This window comes from Lithobates pipiens, unplaced genomic scaffold (assembly GCF_037356315.1).
Source record: "Lithobates pipiens isolate NorthernLeopardFrog02 unplaced genomic scaffold, aLitPip1_a1.2 Scaffold_16, whole genome shotgun sequence".
Classification (NCBI taxonomy): domain Eukaryota; kingdom Metazoa; phylum Chordata; class Amphibia; order Anura; family Ranidae; genus Lithobates; species Lithobates pipiens.
Genome location: NW_027507748.1, coordinates 23,438,146 through 23,461,097, shown reverse-complemented (window position 1 = coordinate 23,461,097; position 22,952 = coordinate 23,438,146). Strand labels below are relative to the sequence as shown.

Here is a 22,952-nt window from a genome sequence, read left to right as displayed (position 1 = left end):
AGCTGCCAACGCATCGTCTTCCCTCCTCTCAATGTCATCATCAGTGACTCCTTCCCTAGACCCACCACGTCCTCCTGAGGAGTCTCCTGAACTCTTTGAGCACAGTGTTGGGTACATGCTCCAGGAGGATGCCCAGTGTTTTGTGGGCTCTGATGATGACACTCAGCTAGAGGAAGGCAGTAGCGTGAGCGTAGAGAGAGGGGATGCTCAAGAAGGACAGCAATCTGGCAGTCATGTTCCACAAGCTGCAGCATACTGCCAGGTTTGCTACAGCGATGAAGAGGGAGGGGATGATGAGGGCACTGACTCCACGTGGGTGCCTGGAAGGAGGGAGGAGGAGGAGGAGGAGGAGGAGGAGGCACATGTCCAACGAGGCAGGATGCCCTCCGGGGGCCAGCTTAGGGGCAGCACACCGACTGAATCACACCGCAGAGCTCCGCCTGTGCAGAGCGCTGCCTCTGCGCGTTATTCTAAAAGTTCTTTGGTGTGGGCCTTTTTTGAGACGAGTGCATCAGATCGCACCGCTGCTATTTGCAACATATGTCTCAAGCATATCTCACGTGGCCAAAACATCAGCCGCTTGGGCACCACATGCTTGACCAGACATATGCTGACCTGCCATGCAGCTCGTTGGCAAGCGTACCTCAAAGACCCACACCAAAGAACAAAGCGGACCTCTCCTTGCTCCTCATCAGCTGGCATCTCCAACCCCACTAGACCTTCAGTCCTCTCTGAAACCTGCTCTGAGAGGAATGAAGGTGTAGAATTAGGTGTGTCACAGCCAAGTGCTTCCGGGAACTCTGCTAGTGGTACACCCATGTCCGATTATAGCAGGCAAATGTCCCTGCCCCAGCTGCTGGACCGGCGGAAGAAGTTTACTCCCAGCCATCCACATGCCCAGCGGTTGAATGCTAGCTTGGCTAAATTGCTAGCACTTCAACTGCTGCCTTTTCAGTTGGTAGACTCGGCCCCCTTCCGTGAGTTTGTACAATGTGCGGTTCCTCAGTGGCAGGTCCCCAAACGCCACTTTTTCTCACGGAAGGCGATTCCGGCTCTCTACCGGCATGTGGAAGGCAATGTCCTTGCCTCGCTGGACAGGGAGGTCAGCGGTAAGGTGCATATTACTGCTGACTCATGGTCCAGCAGGCATGGACAGGGACGTTACCTGTCTTTCACGGTCCATTGGGTCACTCTTTTGGCTGCTGGGAAGGATGCAGGACAAGGTGCAGTAGTGTTGGAGGTTGTTCTGCCACCACGCCTCCAAAATGCTACTATTGGTTGTGAAACACCTCTCTCCTCCACCCCCTCCTCTTCTTCTTCCTCCATGGCCTCTTCCAGTGCTCTGTCCTCAGAACCAGCGGTGCTTCGTAGGCGTTCCAGGGGCTACGCAAGTACGCAGGCAAAACGATGCCATGCCGTGCTTGCGCTGGTTTGTTTGGGGGACAGGAGCCACACTGGGGCGGATGTTTTGTCAGCTCTGCAGGGGCAGGCCGAGAGGTGGTTGACGCCATGCCAGCTTAAGCCAGGAATGGGGGTTTGCGACAATGGCACCAACCTCCTCTCCGCCCTCCGACAGGGACAACTGACCCATGTGCCCTGTGTAGCTCACGTCCTTAACCTGGTGGTGCAGCGGTTCTTGGGCAGGTACCCCGGCTTACAGGATGTCCTGAAGCAGGCCAGGAAAGTCTGTGTGCATTTCCGCCGATCATTTAATGCCTGTGCTCGGCTGGCTGAGCTCCAAAAGGAGTTGAACCTGCCCAAGAACCACCTTATATGTGACATGCCCACCAGATGGAACTCAACATTGGCCATGCTGCAGCGGCTGCACACGCAGCAGAGGGCCATCAATGAGTACCTGTGCGACTACGGCACCAGGACAGGGTCAGGGGAGCTCGGTTTTTTCTCACCACGCCAGTGGGGCATGATCAGGGATGCATGCACTGTCCTGTCACCGTTTGAGGAGGCCACAAGGATGGTGAGCAGTGACAGTGCATGCATCAGTGACACTGTACCTCTTGTCCACCTCTTGGAGCATACGCTGCGTGGAATAATGGACAGGGCACTTGAGGCAGAACAGAGGCAGGAAGAGGAGGACTTCCTTGCCTCTCAAGGCCCCCTTTATCCAGACAGTGTTCCTGCTGTGCCACCCATCACACAGGAAGAGGATGAGGAGGAGGAAGAGGAGGAGGATGATTGTGTCAGCATGGAGGTGGAGGCTGGCACTCAGCATCAGCAGTCTTATAGGGATGATTTACAGTCCCAAGAAACACGTGGACTTGTACGTGGCTGGGAGGAGGTAGCTGCGGATCATGTTGTCCTTAGTGACCCAGAGGACTCCGGACCAAATGCCTCAGCTAACCTACGCTGCATGGCCTCCCTGATCCTGCAAAGCCTGCGGAAGGATCCTCGTATTCTTCAGATCAAGGAGAGGGACCATTACTGGCTGGCCACTCTCCTTGATCCACGGTACAAGGTTAAGGTTGCCGACCTTATCTTGCCATCGCAGAGGGAGCAGAGGATGAGACATCTCCGGGAGGCCTTGCAGAAAGGTCTGTGCAACGCGTTCCCAGAGACTGGGAGGTTACAAACTCCTGGTCCTGGACAACGTGTTGCTGAGGCATCGGTCAGAAGGAGCGGTGGAGAAGGTGGCCGTCTGACTGATGCTTTCAGACAATTTTTTAGTCCGCAGCCCCAAGGTATGATTGGTTCCAGCACCCATCGCCAGCGTCTGATTTACATGGTGCAGGAATACCTAGGGGCAAGGTCAGACTTGGACACCTTTCCCACCGAAAATCCTCTGGCTTACTGGGTCTTGAGGATGGATCACTGGCCAGAGCTTGCACAGTATGCAATTGAGCTACTGGCCTGTCCTGCATCCAGCGTTCTTTCAGAACGCACCTTCAGTGCTGCTGGTGGCTTTGTTACCGATCACAGGGTGCGCCTGTCCACCGAATCAGTTGATCGACTGACCTTCATCAAGATGAATCAGTCTTGGATCACCCACAGCTACCAAGCACCTGAAGCTGATGTAACCGAATAAATTTTTTTCGAAATACCACATCCCTTCAAGACTGCCTATGCTGATGCTGAGTGACTGTCCTGTTATGTTGATTGTCTATCCTCTTCCTCCTCCGCTGATATGTTGGAAGAACATTTTTGGTTCTGGGTGATGCCAGCAGCCCAATTTTTCTGCCCCTGTTTAACAGGGGCGTTTAATTACAATTTTTGATGCAATGCTTTGCAGCACGGCTAATTCCTGCAATAAAACTAGAGTATATGGAAGAGGTTGCAGTGTGGTGGCACCAGCAGCAGTGCCTAAGGCCAAATTTTTCTGCCCCTGTTTAACAGGGACATGTAATTACAATTCTTGATATAATATTTCACAGGAGGGCCCCTTCCTGTGCCCACCCAGAGTAACGGTGAGGACTTATAGTGTTGTGGCACCAGCACCACAACCACCAAAGGTCAATTTTTCTACCACTGTTCAACAATGGCATGTAATTACAATTCTTGATATAATCGTTCACAGCAGGGCGCTCCAGCGCCCACCAAGAGTCACTTTCAGGGCTTACAATGTTGTGGCAAAACCAACACCTTGTTCCGCCATTTCTGCAGAGCATATAGGGCAGGGCCCTACTTTCAAACATCCAACTTACAAACATCTCCTACTTGCAAACGCAAGGAGACAGCAGCAAGTGAGATGAAAAAAGATGAACGGCAAAACTTATTATACAGGGGTGATAACCCTTCCCTATGTTTTCCAAAAAGCTTAAAAATAGTTTTTTTGACTGGAGCTACACTTTAAAAATGTACCAGTTGAAAATTACAAACAGATTCAACTTAACACAACAAACCTGCACAGTCCCTGTCTTGTTTGCACTGCCTGTATACTGCTGTTCTGAGTATATAGGGCCTGGGGGCCACACGCATTTCCTTTTTTTAATATGGGTACGGGGTTCCCCTTAATATGCGTACAAGATCTAAAGGGGCTGGTAATGGGCAGGGAGGGCTACCCATGCCATTTTTCTCAATGATTTTCAACCATATTGCAGGAACCAGATATAAGATTAAAACCGCAAGCAGTTTTAAATGGTGTTATTTCCGTTTAATGTCATTTTGTGCAGGGACTGTTCTAAATACGGGAAACACGTGGCACTTCACAGGCATCCTACAGACACCCCCCAGGCACCATATTTAAAGGAATATTTCACTTTTTTTTTCACTTTAATCGTCATTAAAATCAGTGCTCCCGCCAAAACGGCCGTTTTTAAAACTTTTTTTTGCATTGACCCATGTCCCCTGAGGCAGGAGTCAGGTCCCCAAACCCTTTTTAGGACAGTATCTTGCATATTAGCCGTTAAAATTAGCACTTTCCATTTCGAACGTTCGAGTCCCATAGACTTCAATGGGGTTCTAATGTTCGTAACGAACGTGGGGTCCGTTCGAAAGTTCTGGTGCGAACCGAACCGGGGGTGTTCGGCTCATCCCTAACCAAGATGTATCCGCCAGGGCTCGGCGTGTTGGATAGTGCCAGGAACTCTGTTGCGGGGCACGCCTCTCGGCCCCAGAGATTGGATCCAAATAACCTTGGATGCCAGTCTCTAAGGCTGGGGTGCTCACTGCCTCAGCAGACGGGTTCAAGTCAAATTGAGCAGGATGGAGACCAGACACTCCAACCTTTTTGGAGTTACAAGCAAGATACTTAGCCCCACTGGCATTCGAGAACCCGATTCAGGGAGCTCGGGTCAAGCTTATGTTGGACAACCGGACTGGGGTCGCTGATATAACCAATCAGGGAGGAACCAAGAGCTTGCCGCTGCTGCAGTTGGCAACCGAGATATTCGCCTGGGCCGAGCCACATGTGGAAGCCTTGACGGCAGCCTACATTTCGGGCAGTCAAAATGATATAGCAGACCATCTGAGTCGGGATTTCCCCAACAAAAACGAATGGGCACTCAATAAGGACTATCTGAAAACAATCTTTTACAGGTGGGGTACACCCTCGGTAGATCTGATGGCGACCGCCGAAGCGCTAGCTCAAGATGCCTTCTCAATCCCATGGGAATTTCCCCTAGTCTAGGTTTTCCCACCGGTACCACTGATAATGAAAACCCTATTAAAAATTGCGAGGGAGAACATCCATGCAATTGCAATCCTACCCCTCTGGCCACAAAGGCCATAGCTCCCACTGCTCCTGCAGATGACGGCAGTTCCCCCAATATGGCTGTCGCTAAAGAGGGACCGTCTACAGCAGGACCAATGGTGTCACTCCAACACAGGCAGATTGCAACTGACAGCATGGCTGTTGAATCAGCCAGACTGAAGTCACAGGGCATCTCAGAGGAGGGGTAATCTCAACACTATTGAAGTCAAGAAGGGCCACAACTAATGCCACATACACCAGGATTTGGAGAAAATTTACAGCATTCGCTTTCCAGCAAAATTTCTCCCCATTGTCCACAAACATTGCGCAGGTGCTGGAGTTTTTACAGTCAGCTTTAAGTAGGGGGTTAGCACACAACACCATAAAGGTGCAGGTGTCAGCCTTGTCTTGCTTCAAAGGCCACAAATGGGCAGACGAGACACTAATAAAGCAATTTCTTAGAGCGGCCATAAGAATAAGACCACCAAGGAAGTCCCTGTTCCCAACTTGGGACTTGGGCACAGTGCTAAAAGCTTTGCTCCAACATCCATTTGTACCTACAGAGACATGTCCACTCTGGTTCCTGACAGTCAAGCTGATTTTCCTCACAGCCATAACGTCAGCAAGGAGAGTTTCAGAGCTGGCAGCTCTATCTTGCAAAGATCCCTTTTGCATCATTCTCCCAGACAAAGTGATTGTAAGGCCCTCGCCAGCCTTAACCCATAAGGTGGTTTCCAAGTTCCATGTAAATTGGGAGGCGGTCCTACCCAGCTTCACACAACCGCCAAGACAAGCGGATGAACTAGATCTCAGACCATTGGACATGGTCACCTTATTTTCAACCTACTTAAACCGCTCTCTACAGATGCGCAAAACGGATACCTTGTTCGTCCTGCCATCTGCCTAGAAGAGGAGAAGCGGCATCAGCTAAAACCATAGCTACATGGATCACCAAGGGGATAAGCCTCACATATGAGAAACAGGGGCTGACGCCTCCACAAATTATTAGAGCTCATTCTACAAGAGGGGTGGCAGCCTCATGGGCAGCTTCTGATAAAATATCAGTTGAAGACATATGCAGGACTGCTAGTTGGAGCTCCTGCGAAACCTTCGCAAGGCATTACAGTTTAGATGTCACAGCGGCTAGTGCATCAAATTTTGGAAACGCAGTGGTGTCAGCACCCTTCCAAGCAAAATAAAATATTCACTAAAGCCAGCTGTTTTTCAACTCTTTTTGTTATCCCACCCTATATCAGCTAAATCAAATCCCATAACAGAAATATTTTTATAGAAATATTTTTATACGGGGACCGGCGCCACTGTTAATTGACTACAATGGGGTGTGTACAAAAAGTGAGTACACGCACACCACTGGCCTCCACAAGAACACAATGGTTACCAAGGTAGGTATCAAGCCTGTCCAAAAAAATATATAAATTGCAAGGGAGGAAAGGGGAATATACAGAACAAAACCCTTAAAGTAACCTCTACTGATATAAATTACTAGTAAGGTACCAGTACCACTGATGATGCACACCCGTACCTATAGTCAACCAGTAGGGTTCCACAGATAATAACTATACGTACACGAATCTGGACACATACATAAACATTACCCAAAAACCTCAGGAGTTACTACTAAAGTGCATAAAGTACAAAAATATAAAAGCTGGAGATGGGCACTGATCAGGCTGCATTGATGGGCAATGGTGTGGCTGCAGATAGGCACTGATCAGGCTGCATTGATGGGCAATGGTGAAGCTGGAGATGGGCACTGATCAGGCTGCATTGATGGGCAATGGTGAGGCTGCAGATGGGCACTAATCAGGCTGCACTGATGGGCACCGATCAGGCTGCACTGATGGGCAATGATGAAGCTGGAGATGGGCACTGATCAGGCTGCATTGATGGGCAATGGCGTGGCTGCAGATAGGCACTGATCAGGCTGCATTGATGGGCAATGGTGAGGCTGGAGATGGGCACTGATCAGGCTGCATTGATGGGCAATGGTGATGCTGCAGATGGGCACTAAGGCTGCACTGATGGGCACTGATCAGGCTGCACTGATGGGCAATGATGAAGCTGGAGATGGGCACTGATCAGACTGCATTGATGGGCAATGGTGAGGCTGCATTGATGGGCACTGATCAGGCTGCCTTGATGGGCAATAGTGAGACTGCAGGGGGGCACTGATCAGATTGCATTGATGGGCAATGGTGAGGCTGCATATATCGGCACTGATCAGGCTGCATTGATGTGAAATGGTGAGGCTTCAGATGGGTACAGATCAGCTTGCATTGATGGGCAATGGTGAGGCTGCTATATGAGAAGGCTCAACTGAATTGTTTTCCTGCCTGTCCCGGCATACCTTTAACTCCTTTACGTCGATGTAACGCACAAATATGTGGCCTTTGGCTTCAAGAGGTTGTACCCATTTTCTATTATCTAATAAATTTGTGTAACGAGCCCCCCCCCCCATATCATGTCTGGGAGGCCAACAAGGGGAGGCAGATGTTCCCATTGCACTATGAGGGGGGCCAGCAGCGTCTGTGTCCACAGGCAAAGGTTGTCGTGGACAGGGCACATTTGTCTCTTTACTGATGTTGGCTGTGCTATCCAGCCACAGGATGCAGAGAAGGTAGTGGACTGATTTACTAAACCATCCTCCGTCACCCAAGCAGAGATCAGTGTGCAGTCCACTCCAGCTGCCAGAGTACCCTATTCTGTCTCCTCTGCTCCACTCCCACTGTCGGGCTGACCAACAGGCTGAAGTCCCTTTCCTTCCACTCTGCAGAGAGAAAATGTGGAGAAGATTCCTGCTCTTCTGATGAGGAATCGCATTCCATTTCTTCTACGGCCTGGGTACAACCTTTTGCAAACTATAGTGATCCCTGCAAGCTATTGACTAACCCCTGGGTGGTCTGTTTTCTGGCTCTAGTAGCCACTGCTGGCAGGTACCCGTTTACCTGGATCCTGGCTTTCTTACTGGGCCTGTTGGGGAATGGTACCCAGGAACAGAACTTTTTTAATTCTCTGGTGATATAAAAATTGGCATTTTGTTTTCAATACTTACTACAATCCCATGTATGGATGCACTCCTGAAGAAAGAAGGAACTGAAACACGTTGGGTGTTTGTTCCATATAATCTTCAATTGCATGTATTCACAGTCTATAGATGCCAGATGTTTCTTTCATGATGTACCTGTTTTTTTGTCGCACAATACATACAGATCTGAATATTTTTTTTTTTTTTTTTATACAAATAAGTTTTATCCATTGTTTCAAATAAAATTACAAATGTTTTAAACTTCATCTATAGTGGTCACCTTTAAAGTCCAAAGGTGAATAGTTCTATAATTACGTAGGGATGTTGGTAACCACCATAGCAATGTAAACCGAGTCCTCACCTTCATTATTCTGTCTCCATGTCCACAGCTACTCCTGCCCAATTTTTCCACACCTGTGTGACCTCATTTTCAAGAGTAGAATCAAATCTTGCATTTGCCAGGGATAACTTTGAAGGTTTATGGTGTGAAGGCACCACCAACACCCATGCCCAATTCTTTCACAATCGTTACTCATCCTTAATTACTCATTACTCAATCATTATCCAAAGTCTACCAAAGAGACAGACTTTTTTTTTTATGATAAAATTGTTAATCTTGGCCTGAGTGTACTATAATGTGGCGTCTTTACTTAAAGCTTGCTCAATGTGATTTTTCATACAAAGTTTGCCAAAGAGACACAAGAATTTAGCCAAAAAAAAAAAAACTGTAATCTTGTTCCAAGTGCACTAAATTGTGAACTCATCATACAGACTGGCTCTCTAAGCCATCTTTTAATAAATAAAATCAAGCTTGGAGAAAAATCTATTTAAGTGTATTTTTACCACCCCATGACAGTTTTGCTGCAGTAGGTTCTATACATGTTACAAATGCACCACTTTACTGGCAGACCAAGGAGACCCCCTGGCACTATATTTAAAGGAATTTTTCATTTTAAGCATCATTAAAAATCACCGCTCAATTAAAAACAATAGTGTTAAAACTTTTTATGCATTGGCCACATACTGGACAGTACCCGGGCCACCATACCCCTTTTTTGGCCAATAACTTGCATATAAGCCTTTAAAAACGAGGGACTTTGATTGTTCAAGTTCTGGTCTCAGACTAATAGGGTTCTGGTCAGAACTTGTTCCCCTATCCTGGTGTAGAACAGAACCTGGTGGTGTTCTGTCCATCACTACTGATCATCGGTGGTTACACGATTGAGAGCTGGTCCCATTGGCTCCAGATCATTAGCAGTGACCAATGGTCTTTCACAGCTCAGTCTGTGCTGGGTGCATGGAGAGTGAGCCTACTCAGCACAGAAAGCTCTGCCACCCATGGGCACATATGTGCAGCGTGTGGATGGTAAAGCCCACCTTTTTGCCTGTTGCACAGGCAGCAAAAGCTTAATAACTACATCTGTTTCTGATGACAGCATGACCCTCAGGATTTGTTGTAGACGTGAATGGTCTGGTGGGGATTATTTAAAGTCTCATTTAAACAGATGCTGAGGCCTGTAGTCTGAAAGGGGCATGTATGAGGCATCAGCTCAGCTGTCAGGTGCCGCATGCAAGCAAGTCCATTGAAGTCTATGGGGAATGTAGCAGCTCATCCTCCATTATAAAGGCATTCAGGTTTGATTCAGTGGCCTTGCATGCACACATCTCCATTCAGAGACTGTCCATGCAGCCGCTTCATCTCCATAAACTTTGTAGCACTACCATCATAGGGGACACTGGCGATTGTAGCCCATCTCCCACCCTGCATAGCCAGGCACGCCAAGTCAAAAAGCAGTCCTTGCACTTTTAAATAGGGGAACAGGGTACATATGGGGATGCCCACTTGAAACTTTATAGGGACCATAGGTGTGCACCTCAAACACAAATGTGTGCGTGACATTTACCAGCCTCTTCCCCTCTCTTCATCCTGAAACAATGGGGGGGGGAGAGAAAAGGTGGACCAGGGCAGCAGAAAGAGGGACAGGGGGAGTGGCATATATTGGTACTGATCCCACTGCAGCTGTCCAGGTTCTGGGGGTCAACGAGGAAGGATCGTGGTTTATCTTTTACCTTCCCATGATCAACAGGTAGATCGTGACTGACAGGTTGCCAGCCCCAGGATTAGGGTGTGTCCAGGCACACCCCTTGCTCATGCCTATGGTAGGGACTTACCTATATATAATCTCTCCTCCTCAGCTTCCAGCACATACACTTGCTTGCAGAGGATCACCAAGCACTGTTGTGTGGACACTGGTTCAGCCAGGCCCAAAGCAAACACCCTTTGCAGCCAGGGGCCGCAGGCCCTTATGGTGTGTAAATAAAAATGTAGTCCTTAGTGTCAGCTGTTCAACATGTGGCTACTGCTACCAGTAGCACCTCTTCAGGCACTGTCAGCCTCCCCTTTCCACTGCCACTACAGTCCTCCTGACTGGCTATACATGCATCAGTCCTCAGGCATCCCTCCCAGTCCTCTTGGCTGTTCCTGCTCCATCTGTAAACTTGCCAGGCAGTGGTCTCCTTGTTCCCAGTGCCTCCTGGCCAGGACACCTCCATGGGTTTTAGGAAGGTCCTGTCTGCACCAGATGCACAGGCCTAAGCTTTCTTTCCTTGGGAGGTTGCATGTGTAGCACTGACATTTTTGCCTACTAATGCAACGTTAATACAATATAAACCTATGGACAATGTTATTCTGTAGTATTTGGCGCATCTAGTGACCAAAACTGGAAATGGACTTTAGTTATTTGCTTTACTGAATAGTGTTGGAAAGATAACAGGAAGTGACTGTTTACATTTTGGCTATGACCTTACCTACCCAGAAGGCCAGGTGGCCTACCCATGATCACCCTCTACTGAAATGCATGCTGGATAGGCTATAAAAGGGCCTGCACGGCCATTTTCTCTCTCTTCTGGACACATGGCCTGCCTGTGAGGAGGTCTCCAGAGAGCAGCAATCTAAAGCCAGTAGGAGGACTTCACACCACAGCATGCTGGGACAGCAGTCTCGTCAGATCAGGAAGGATCCAGAGACACCCTGACGGAGGTAACTGAGAGCTCCCTGTGAAGTGGAACATCATGACTGCAGCAAATGGACTGAGACCATTAGAGTGGAGCTGCCTTATTTTTCAAGCCCAGTTTGGTGAGAGGGCTGTTGCCCGCAGTTTCTTACACACTTGCATACACCTAGACTTTGCCACAGTGTTGCTGGGACCTGTAGTCCCACGGAGGAGAATCTAATAGACTGAGTTTAAGCAGGCCTCGAGCCTATCCTTCACTTCACTATTAACATTGTTATACCAGAGGCAATTACAGGTGTATCACACTACAAGAACTAATATTCATCTCACATTAACCCTTGTTGTTCCACTGATGGGTTACAACTATAGCTGACAGAAGATCGATCAAAGACTGCATCCTTTATTGCAAGGCCTTGTACCTTATTAAAGTAGGGGGAGCTCCCTAGGGATTGTGTTGTAATTCATTATTGATGCTGCATTTATATAGCTACGAGTATGCTGGAAGTAAGATGGAGGTGCCCAGAGGAAAGGTGTAGTCACTTTGAGGACTAGTCCCACTTGGAGACACATTCTCAGGGACCACTTAAATCAGGGGTACCCAACCTTTTGAATAGCAAGGGCCACTTAAGCAACTTGGTAACCGGTTGCGGGCCACTATGAGCTGAGCGGGTGGATGGCATGTCCGTGTCCACTCTGCATTTGCAGAGGAGACACGGATGCAGCCCATGATACTTTTTAGCAGATTGTATTGGAGGTAGAACACAAGTCAGTTTATGACTGCCACTACTTAGAGGTGAATGGAGGGGACAATTGGTCAGACCTGACCATGTGAAAGGGGTCCAAGGTTGCTTTCACACTGATACACTGCGGTTTACCCGCACGCAGTGAACCTTAGGCTTTCCCGCAGTTTGCAATAGACTATTAGATTCTACAGGTTTGGTGCGCTTTCAGAAAGCTCAAACTCACAGGTAATAATAGAAGTCTATGGCTCAGTGCAGGTAATTGCTCTGCACCTGTGGATCAGTTTGAAAGCAGCCCAGTAACCACTGCAGAAAAGATATGCCTATATAATTTTATACACACACAATGATTTTTAGTAATAAACTGACCTTTAATGACAGTATTCTTTCTATTCTATCCCAGAGCAGGAGGTCATGGTGCACATCAGAGGGCTCCATGGGCCATTGGTTGGACACCCCTGACTGAAGACAACTGTACATACTGTTGCATGTTCCTACTGTCAATGTGACAGTGCAACTGCTGTAATTACTTTAATCACAACCATAGTAAAGATACATTTTTGGTTAAGTACTTTGGTGTGGCGTATTGGTCTTTCTCCAGCAGGTGGAGCCATTTGATACCCAGGTGACAACCAAGGTATACTGTCATTATATTGTGGGGTTATTTTCACCCTTCATTCCACACCAACATTGCACCACAGCTGTATCGAGGGGACTGAGCCAAGTCCGTGGGGTTCATTAGCAGAGTACAGGCCCAAACAAATTCAGCAGCTCCTTTGGGGGTCAGTGCCACACGTGATCAGCACTGTTCAGACAGAGGGTCATGCAGCTAGAAGGAAGTGTATTCAGCAGTTTATATTTGTGTACTGTGGGAGACCAGATATAGCGAATGCAGGGTCCTGGGTTTAGGCAACACTTACACCCCTTTCACACCAGGGTGTTTTGCAGGCGCTATAGCGTTAGAAATAGCTCCTACAATCCCCCCCTAAAAAGAAGCTGCACCATTGTGTGTAGTGTGAAAGTCTGAGGGCTTTCACACTGCAGCGGTGCGCTGGCAGGACATCAGAAAAAAGTCCTGCCAGCAACTTCTTTGGAGCGGTGTGTTTACTGCTGCTCCCCATTGAAATCAGTGGGGCAGCGCTGTAATACCGCCGGCAAAACGTTGCTATTGCGGCGTATTGCCGGCGGTTTTAACCATTTTGTGGCCGCTAGCGGGGGTAAAAGTGCCCCGCTAGCGGCCAAAATGTGCTGCAAAACACCGTTAAAAATAGCAGTGTTTTACCACCGACGCAATGGGCGGTGTGGTGTGAAAGGGGTGTTAAAGGAACTCTGCTCCCACAACTGCTCTGATCTTACATACAGTATCTTGCAAGCCTTTGGAACCTGGCATGCTGCTTGGTTAGGGACCTTGTAGACACCTGTACATGCCTCGTCTAGGGTGGCCACCTTTTCTTAAAGCCAAACCTGAAGACTTTAGCAGCATGCAACTCTGTAGTATTCAAAACAAATGGGGGAACCCACAAACCCTACGTGCCCCCGGAGTCCTTGTTACATCAGGGACCCCCAGCTGTCCTTCCCCACATCAAGATTGTCCCTCCACTCAAACTGAAAAAATGCAGCTCCATGACTTACGATTCAAAACCCAGTCTGTCTGGGTGAATTTCAGACAGGTAGCAACCCCAATATCCCCTCCACCCCTAAATGTGCATGCATACCCCAGTCCTGGATGTAGACTTCCCAGGTGATCAGGGGCGGGCTGACAACTCATGGGGCCCCTGGGCAATAGGAGATTATGGGGACCCCAGGCAATCAGATTATGGGGCCACACAGTATGCACACACATGTTTCTATTGGCTGAGAAGGTAGTGGAGAGGCGGGGCAGCTATAATCTCGGGATTTTTTGACCAAAAGGATGTCGGTAAGGGACATTTCAGAGACAGATGTAAAAACAGATTTGTCCCTTGTTTTACTGAGGCTGGCAACCCTGATGGGCCCCCCTAGCGGCCCGGTGCCCGAATGGTCGGTCTACCCGGTCTGCCCCTGCAGGTGATAGAGGGGGGTGGGGGAGTTGGGAGCTCATTTGAGTTAGCATGCACATCTTTAGAGGCATGTTGATGAACAATGGTGTTAGATGCATTTGCAAATTTAGGCCAAAAAAAAAAAAAAAAAATTAAGAACCACCCTTCCAAAAAAATGTTTTTATTTCTCAGTTAATGAGCAAGATAACACTGAACAGGATATTCCAAATACATACATAGCTAGAGTTCAGGCTTAAAGACATCTCAGTCCACAAAAATGTTGTGTGTTGTCAGCCAAGTGCATTTCTGGATGATCGGATTATGTACTCAGTTTTTTTTTTTAACCCCCATGTTGCTGGTCCTTTGACTTTAAAGAAGGACGGGATGTGGCGTTTTTGAACATGTGACCGCATCTTTATCTTCAAAATACTCCAGCTTATCATCCTTGGTCTTATTTGCCTGGAAAGACACCAAAGTCGGCCCCTCATCTGAACCAGGCAGAGGTACGAAGACTCGAACGTGGATATAAGTGTCCTCTCCCGTGTCAACCTGAAGACAGAAAGACAATTCCACCATTGAGTTTTCTCATCAATATAATAAGATTAGAGTTCTACCACAAGTTCATGCCTGGGGGCTACTTCAGTTTGCAAACTCCCATGGGGCAAGGATTGACACAAGGACGTGCAAGATACTTTGATGAACTGACACAACTGCTGGAATGTTGTCTGTACAGCACTATGAATAGGTCAGCTGTATAAATGTAAAATAGTACGACTGGTTTAAAAAATAAAATAAATTAGACCGCAAGCTCTTCTGGTGCAGAGATTGATGTGATGGGAGTAGCAGCATCATCTGTATATCATGGTGGAATAGGTTAGAGCTATAGCAAGTCCAGGAGGTGGTGTTTTTTGGGGGGGGGTGAGGAGATGCTGTGACCCATGTGTGATTGGTGGTAGAGAAACCAGGGGGAGAATGTGAAAGTGCAGTGGCTGGGTAGGTGGAATGGGGGCAGAACCATAGGGTTAGAGATTGGGAGTGGAAGGCAGCAGTGTGGGACGAGGGCAAGGAATGGGGGACTGCATCATGAGTTGGGGTGGTGGCCAGCAGCACAAGATTCGGGGGTGTAGAGCAGGTGGACCCACCAGTGGTAGCTGTTGCTTTACATTTTTGGAGGGGGGTGCAAACTAGAGACAAAAAAACCCCACACTCAATTGCAGTCCCACTGCCTATCATATGCAGCCACTTGCGACCCCTGCCCACCCAGCACCCCCATCTTAGCAGCAGGTCAAGCAGCAGCTAGCTGTGGGATGGCTCCTGTGTCCTCCATGCTTCCCCCCCCCCCCCCCCAATCTGCTAGGCATCCAATTGGGGCACCTGTGCCTTCAGATAATCAGGTGATGGGTATTAGACTGGTGATTTTCTAACACTGAACTGCCAGAAAAGTAAATTAATATTTGCCTTTAACACATCTGGGCGAACTGCAAACGCAATGCTCTGCGCTCCAAGACCACCTTTTTTGAAGCCTATTAGAGCCCATGGCTCTAATCAGGTGCTACAAAAAACACTCTGCCACTGGAATTCGGGTGCCACGCATCTGAAGAGTGGCCAGACACCCGAATAGGGGGGTAGCGTCAGCCATGGAGAGATTTTATGCATGAATCTATCCATTAGTCAGAGGGGGTGGGGGCAAGTGAAGAGGACCTACCTGGTACAGCATATGGTGTTATGATCCAACCATGTGGGAGTCGATCTGGATCATATTTTTGCTTAATTTTCAGTAGCATTGCCAGCCTGATGGGAGTGTTAGATATAGTAGCAGCAGATTTAAAGCAAATTGAAGCCAAACTCCAGTTAATAGTTTATAAGCAGTTACAGCAAGTTTTTGGGGTTGCACTGTGTCATGCATTTTGCTGCCAGGGAACCAGAACATGTGCCTCTGCTTCTGTACCCCCAGGGGGTAAGACAGGATAGACCTTTTCTTTACATTAGTGATAGAAGTGTAGCAACCCTGCCTAAAAATCAGGGTGCTATAAAATTTAGTTGCCTTGGCCAATTGATTTCTCCCCAATGCTGGAATTGCTGCACTTCTGTCAATAGGTGGCATTGTAGCTGGCGACAGATACGACAAGGGCACAGCAAGGACAGATTAGGAATGAATGGGGTGTCTCAGCCAATGGGCAGGGATTTTCTTTGGTCCCTTGGCCTGTTAGGTGTTAGGTAGTTGGGAGTTCTGTGCCACCTGGACAGCTGTCTGGGTGGACGACGTGTGTTGTAGTGCCCTGGGCTGCTAGGCCAGAAAGCCAAGGCCTATCCTGGGGACATCTGGCTGCTAGGCTGTTTGAGGGCCTATCCAGAAGCAGGAAAAGCAGCATAGGTTTGGGACTGCGGGCTTGTAGTCCAACCAGAAGCAATGGTTCTGTCAGGGAACCAGCTGTGGTTGGAGGTAGAGGGGAAAGATGTCGCCACTGCTTGAGGAAGAACTCAGGGTATCCAGTGGCTAATGGATCTGAGGTTGTGTGAGAGACTCGGAGCTTGTTGAGGGAACTGTTTGTGTTGCAAATAGTTGCCTACAATTACTGTTAGTAACAGCTACAAGATTGTTGTCATAGGTAGGCAGCGATCCTACCTATATAGAAGTGGTGTCTGGCTGGAGGCCCTCACCTGTATAGCTGTCTAAAGACAGCTATACCTACCTATAGAGGTCAGAGTCTGGCAATTTTCTTTGCCTCTACCCAAGGGTGTCCTGGCCCCAATACTCTCTCCCGCAGTACTGTTTGAGACAATAAATCTGCATTCAAAACGTATCTGGTGCCCACCTGTTCATCTTCAATTACATCCACCATGCCTTGTAACCTACTCTAAAGGATGTCGGCTCTCCCTCAACTCTGGAGTTAATCATTAGGCCTAAAGGGGACTTCGCTACAGAAGTACAGTATGTGGTTGGTAAGCTCCTCTGGTACAGAGACTGCCATGGCGAGCTCAGTGTTCTCTGTACAGCACAGCGGTATATGTCAGAGCTATACAAATGTATAATAGTGTGACCAGGGGGGACATTAGAGCGCTGAGCCCTAAACGGACGACATTACATAAAATCCAAAGCATTACCTTGAAAAAGTAATTTGTTCCGGCAACAACCTGAGTACTGACGAGGATTGCCTTAAATTCTCCAGGGTTGGTCCCAGACCGCGTCTCATACTGTTCCTTCACCTGATTTAAAAAAAAAAAAAAAAAAAAAACACAAAAGTTTACCAAAGGCAAGAGAATTTAATGCCAACATGCAAAGCTACATGTTGACTTTAAAATTCTCTTGCCTTCAAGATGCTTGGTTTTAGTCCACTTTAAGTACATAGGGACGTTTTTTTTTTTACAGCCTCTCCTGAACAATTTAACTTGACAGATAGAAACCCAACTGCTCCTAAATGTCAGTTTAGCAGCAGTGTACATGAGGCCCAAGGAGTTTTTGAAGCACCAGAAAAGCTCATGAGAAGTTCTTCCCTATAAATTCTAGGTACACTATTGTCAAAGATACTGGGATGCATGACCACACACACAAACTTTAATGGCATCTTAGTCTATAAGGTTCAATATTGAGTTGGCCCTCCCTTTGCAGCTATAACAGCTTCAACTCTTCTGGGAAGGCCGTCCACAAGGTTTAGGAGTGTGTCTATGGGAATGTTTGACCATTCTTCCAGAAGTGCACTTGTGAGGTCAGACACCAACGCTGTATGAGAAGGCCTGGCTCAATCACCGCTCAAATGCATCTTAAAAGGTGTTCGATCAGGTCTCTGTACAGACCAGTCAAGTTCCTCCACCCCAAATGCACCCATCCATGTCTTAATGGACCTTGCCTTGTGCACTGGTGCTCAGTCATGTTCGAACAGGAAGGGCCCATCCCTAAACTGTCCCCACAAAGATGGAAGTATGAAATTGTCCAAAATGTCTTGGTATGCTGGTGCTTTAAGTGTTCCTTCACTGGAACTAAGGGACCAAGCCCAACCCTTGAAAAGCCAACCCCCACACACACCATAATCCCCCCTCCACCAAAATGACTTGTACCAGTGCACAAAGCAAGGTCCATAAAGACCTTGAGGCCCTAAAATGTCAGGACAGTACTGCTTAGACAAATGAATTTGGAACTAAACCAATTGCACATAAATTTGGAAATCCAAAAAAAAAAAAAAAAAGCCAACTTAATATAGGTATTGGAATTTCCTTTCAAATTTGGCTGTTAGGGAACATAAAGAACACAAATTTATCAGAAGTTACAAATTATCCATAATAACGAATGCTGCATCTAAACAAATGGAATGCAACAAATAAAAAATGTATTATTTTAGTTCCGTTCCATTTGTTTAGATACGGTATTCTTTATTTTGGATAATTTGTATGTGCTACGTTCACTTACAGCCAAGTTTAAAAGGAAATTTCAATACCTACAAGTTAATGGTTAGTTTTTACACAAAAAAAACAAAGTTTGGCAGTGCACATGTCTAGTACTGCTCCAGTATCCCCAGAAAGGACCCCCATTTTGGAAGGGGGACAGTCCAAGGTATTTCATAAGAGGAAAGTTTAGAAGTTTTAATTGTCACAATTTAAACTTCTAAATCCGATTGTACATAACGTGATGACGTTATTTCGTTACAACGGGACTACGTTCAGGCTAGTAGCAAACAGCTTTGGTCTAGGAATTTTTTCTGAGCATGCGTGGCACTTTGTCCGTCCCCCCCCACCCACAAAGACAAAGAACCACTTGCAGACCGACACATTTACATTGTCAAAGTGGTTCGTTATTGCAAAAGGGCGCACCTGTATGTCTTCCCCTTTAAGAGCCATAAAGGGCATGTGTACCACTGGAGGCTCAGGGGCACAAGATCTAGAATGAGACTTGGGTGAGAAAAAAAAAAACCCACACAAATCCCTGTGCTGACAGGGGAGTAGAGACAGATCGTCTGTTCCCAAGTAGAACCAACAATCTGTCTCCTCTAGTCAGTCCTGTGCCCATACAGTTAGAAACACGAGGGAACACATTTAACCACTTCCCTTGCTGGTATCATTTACACAGGAATCAGTGCATTTTTATAGCGCTGTATAAATGTCAATGGTCCCAAAAATGCAAACATGTCCAAATCCGTCTGCCCCAATAATGCAAAAAATTGCTGATCACCGACATTACTAGTAAAAGCTAAATAAGCCACAGGTCTTTCCTATAGTTTGTAGAGGCTACAACTTGTGCAAACCAAATGCTTCTTGTGATTTTTTACAAAAAAATTATGTAGAAGAATATTGGTCTAAAAACATTTTTTTTTGGGTATATTAAAAGCAAAAAGTAAATTGTTATTTCCTTCAAAATTGTTGCTTTGTGTATAGTGCAAAATAAAAACCACAAAATGTGATCAATTACCACCAAAAGAAAACTATTTGTGGGGGAAGCTTTATCACCATTTCTGTATACTGGCTTTTGAAAGATACAAATGCAGCAATTTTGAATGAAAGGTTTAGCGCTGGGAAACACTTTGAAAAGATAAATAGTGCATTTTATATACATACAAACTATATAGATCAGAGCAAAAATGAGGGACACATGGACTTTGTTCTAAATCAGGGACAGTTTGGAGCTATGGGCATATCGACTTAAGCCCCGGACCATTTGGCTGGGCAGAGACCAGAGCACTTTTTGCGATTTGGCACTGCGTTGCTTTAACTGACAGTTGCGCAGTCGTATGATGTAGCTCCCAAACAAAGTAGATGTCCTTCCTCCACCCCCACCCCCCCCCCCCCCCTCCACAAATAGAGCTCTCTTTTGGTGGTATTTGATCACTTCTGTGGTTTATTTTTTTGCACCAAAAAAAAAAAAAAAAATTACTTTTTGCCATTATAAAAACAAACAAAAAAACGCAATAAGCATATATTGATTTGCACAAAAATGATAGCGTCTACAAAATAGGGGATAGTTTTATGGCTTTTTTTTTTACTAGTAATGGCAGCGATCTTTATCGTGACTGCTACATTATCGTGGACATGGACAGTTTTCGGACCATTTGCATTAATACAGCGATCAGTGCAATTAAAATTGCATTGATTACTGTAAAAATGTCACTGGCAGTGAAGGGGTTAATATGTATCCTAGGGAGTGTTCTAACTGAAGGGGGATGGGACTGCAGGGAAACAGGTCGCTGTTCATACTCTGTATGAACAATCTGTCAGTTCACTGCTCAGAAAACTGGAAACTGTTTACACACAGCTCCTGGTTCTCCATGTGCCCCGAGCGTTCGACTGCAGCGGCTGGTCGGCAAGCAGATATATGAAGGCCTTCATACGCCAAGGCCAAAAGGCTTGACACCCAACCATCACACCAACTGTATGGCTCATAATGCATAGTTCCCTACCGTTCCTGATTTCAAGGGACTATCCCTCATTCAGAACAGTCTTTCCTCCTCTGTCTGATCTCTATAAAATGCACCGTTTATCTTTCAACAAGTGATTTCCACTCCAAACTTCCTTTGTAAATTCAAAAAGCCAGTATAAGGGAATAGTAGTGGGGGGGGAAACCACACACACTTAAAGTGGGAGTAAACTCAGTTTCAAAAAACACTTACATTCGACATGCCAACGTTCACATTGGCTGTGCTCTCAACCAAACCAGCCAATGGCTGGTGTCATAACTGATCACATGTGCAGCATTATGGCAGTTGAATTATTAGAGGCCAAGATGGCAGCTTCCTTGACTGAAAACGATAGGAGGGTTTACTTCCACTTTAAATGATTTGGGTAAATCAATGTGTTTAGCCAATAATTGTTTTGTACAATTCTTTGAGACATGGCAGGGGTGTGTCCTAGGTCTACATACTTTTGCTAATAGGTGTCCTTCATTCTCATCTCAAAGTTAAGGTAAGATAATGCAAACCCCCCCTTTCAAAAGATAGAGTTCAGGTGTTTCCGCTGAAGGGTACGAGTAATGCTACAACATGCAAAAGGCAGTCATGCCCTGCCTACTTGTAGGAACAGTTTGGGGGGGGGGGAACCCCTTTTCTGTTCCAGCATGACTGTCCCTGTGTACAAATCCAGATCCATAAAGACATGGTTTGACCAATTTGGTGTGGAGGAACTTTAGTGGTCTGCAGAGACTTGACCTCAACCCTACTAATCACCATCCGTAAAGACATGGTTTGACCAATTTGGTGTGGAGGAACTCGGGTGTCCTCTATAGAGCTCTGACCTCCACCCTACCAGCCAGGTCTTCCCATCCAATGCTACTACCCGACCTTGCAAATGAGCTCCTGGCAGAAGAAAAAAAAATAAAACAGATACTTAACCAACTATTTGTCCACATGACCAGATTATGTGTAATTGAGCCCTAAATGTTGAGTAAGGCAGCTGGGTCTGCCCATTACCCTATGGTAAACCTTGGCACCCCAGATGTTTTGGACCTGCATTTCCCAGTATACTCATGCACTCTGCAGTGTAGTTGAGCATCATGGGAAATGTAGTTTCAAAACATCTGGGGTGCCAAGGTTCACCATCGCTGCTCTATGGTAACAGTCTGTATGACCACAGCCACAAGTCCCATGTTTACAGGTGTGGCCCCAAATGCACAAACGCATCCAGGGGCCATACACCTGCTAAAATTAAAACCTGCTGCTGTGTTTAGGCAGCCTCTGCATCCCCATAGCACAACATAGGCTGCCTACACAGCTTCAGCCAAACTCACTGTACAGGATGGACAGCACCCATCAGAAGGGACCCCCAGACCTTCACTCAGATCTGTAGCGGGGAGTTTATCAAAACTGGGAGCAGTTGTGTATGGCAACCAATCAGCATTTAATGTACATTGTCAAAACTCAACAAGCTGATTGGTTGCCATGCACAACTGAGCCAGGTTTGATAAACTCCCCATTGTGGTTTCCATTTTAGAGATCCAGGAGTGTCTGGAACAGCTTCTCATATTAAAGGGCCATCCATGTACAGTATACATTGGGAAATACATTGCTTCTTCCATTGTAAACTACGGGACTAATTCACAAATGTCCAGTTAATAGAAATACATTATTGTTCCTTTATAGGGCCCATTCACACCAACAGGCATGATGCATTGGAGTCTACATTTTTTTTTTTTTTTTTTTTTTTCTTTTAATTCAACTCCATACCGACATTGTAATACATTTTAATACAACACTTGTATGGAGGACACAGGGCACACAGAGGAATTGTTATCTCAGGGTCCCAATGCACACCCGTTGCTAACAAGCCCTTAGCATTAGATCACCAACCACTTACCTTGTCAAGGATGGCTTGCTCTTCTTCGGTAGGTTCCCTAGGCTCACCCATTCCCCCATCTACTGCCTTCTCCTCACCCATCTTTGCAAAGTTCTCAAAAGACTGATACCCAGTAACGCGTACAGCGGTTTATATACCTGAGGGCCATACCATTCCACAGAGAGGACGGGGGTGTCCAATAATGACCACACCCTGCAGGTAATTGACCATTCTCAGGAGAAAACTGATACTAGAGTATGGAAATTATACCATACGAATCTTGTGATTGCTGCAACAAAGTCTGTGCTGATAAAAGTATTTTTTATATTCTTCACTAAACCCCCCCGCCCCCAACCAATCAGTGGAATGGTAGAAGCAGCATGTGGAACCCTGGAGGTGAATGTTAGGGCAGCACACAGCTCCCTGGTTTTACTGCCCCCTTTCCTGGACCTCCCACCTAATGTAAAATATACAGGTGATCAGAGATGTACATATGGGGCAGCAAATATTAAACCCCCCCTGTCATATGTGCAGCAGTATCACCACCGAACGTGATCTATTCAGGTGACTTGGACTGTACCACAACCACCCTACAACCACATATGGTGGTTCAGTCTTTTTGGGGTTAAAACAGCCAATGAAAAGATGACATATCACCCCCAGCATCCTGCCGACCACCCTCTGAAAAGAGATCCACCACAGATCACTTCTCAGTGGGGCAGCAAAAGCTCCAGCCCA

The 22,952-nt window shown here is 46.7% G+C and overlaps 1 protein-coding gene across 2 annotated transcripts in view; it reads right to left on the bottom strand.

Annotated features, from left to right (window-relative positions):
- LOC143981674 (cystatin-A-like) overlaps nucleotides 1-22,325 on the bottom strand; it is a 253,879-nt gene extending 231,554 nt beyond the window's left edge. Inside the window, exons 1-3 of one of the 2 annotated variants that reach the window (XM_077479678.1) lie at nucleotides 22,236-22,325; nucleotides 17,067-17,168; nucleotides 14,127-14,510 (exon numbers count right to left, since the gene is read on the bottom strand). In XM_077479678.1, coding sequence (XP_077335804.1) covers nucleotides 14,331-14,510; nucleotides 17,067-17,168; nucleotides 22,236-22,316 — 363 coding nt within the window. In that variant the 5' untranslated portion in view covers nucleotides 22,317-22,325 and the 3' untranslated portion in view covers nucleotides 14,127-14,330. Of the gene's footprint in view, nucleotides 1-14,126; nucleotides 14,511-17,066; nucleotides 17,169-22,235 lie in introns of those variants that run through there. The other variant, XM_077479677.1, reaches the window with a different exon arrangement.
- Between the last annotated feature and the right edge of the window lie 627 nt (nucleotides 22,326-22,952).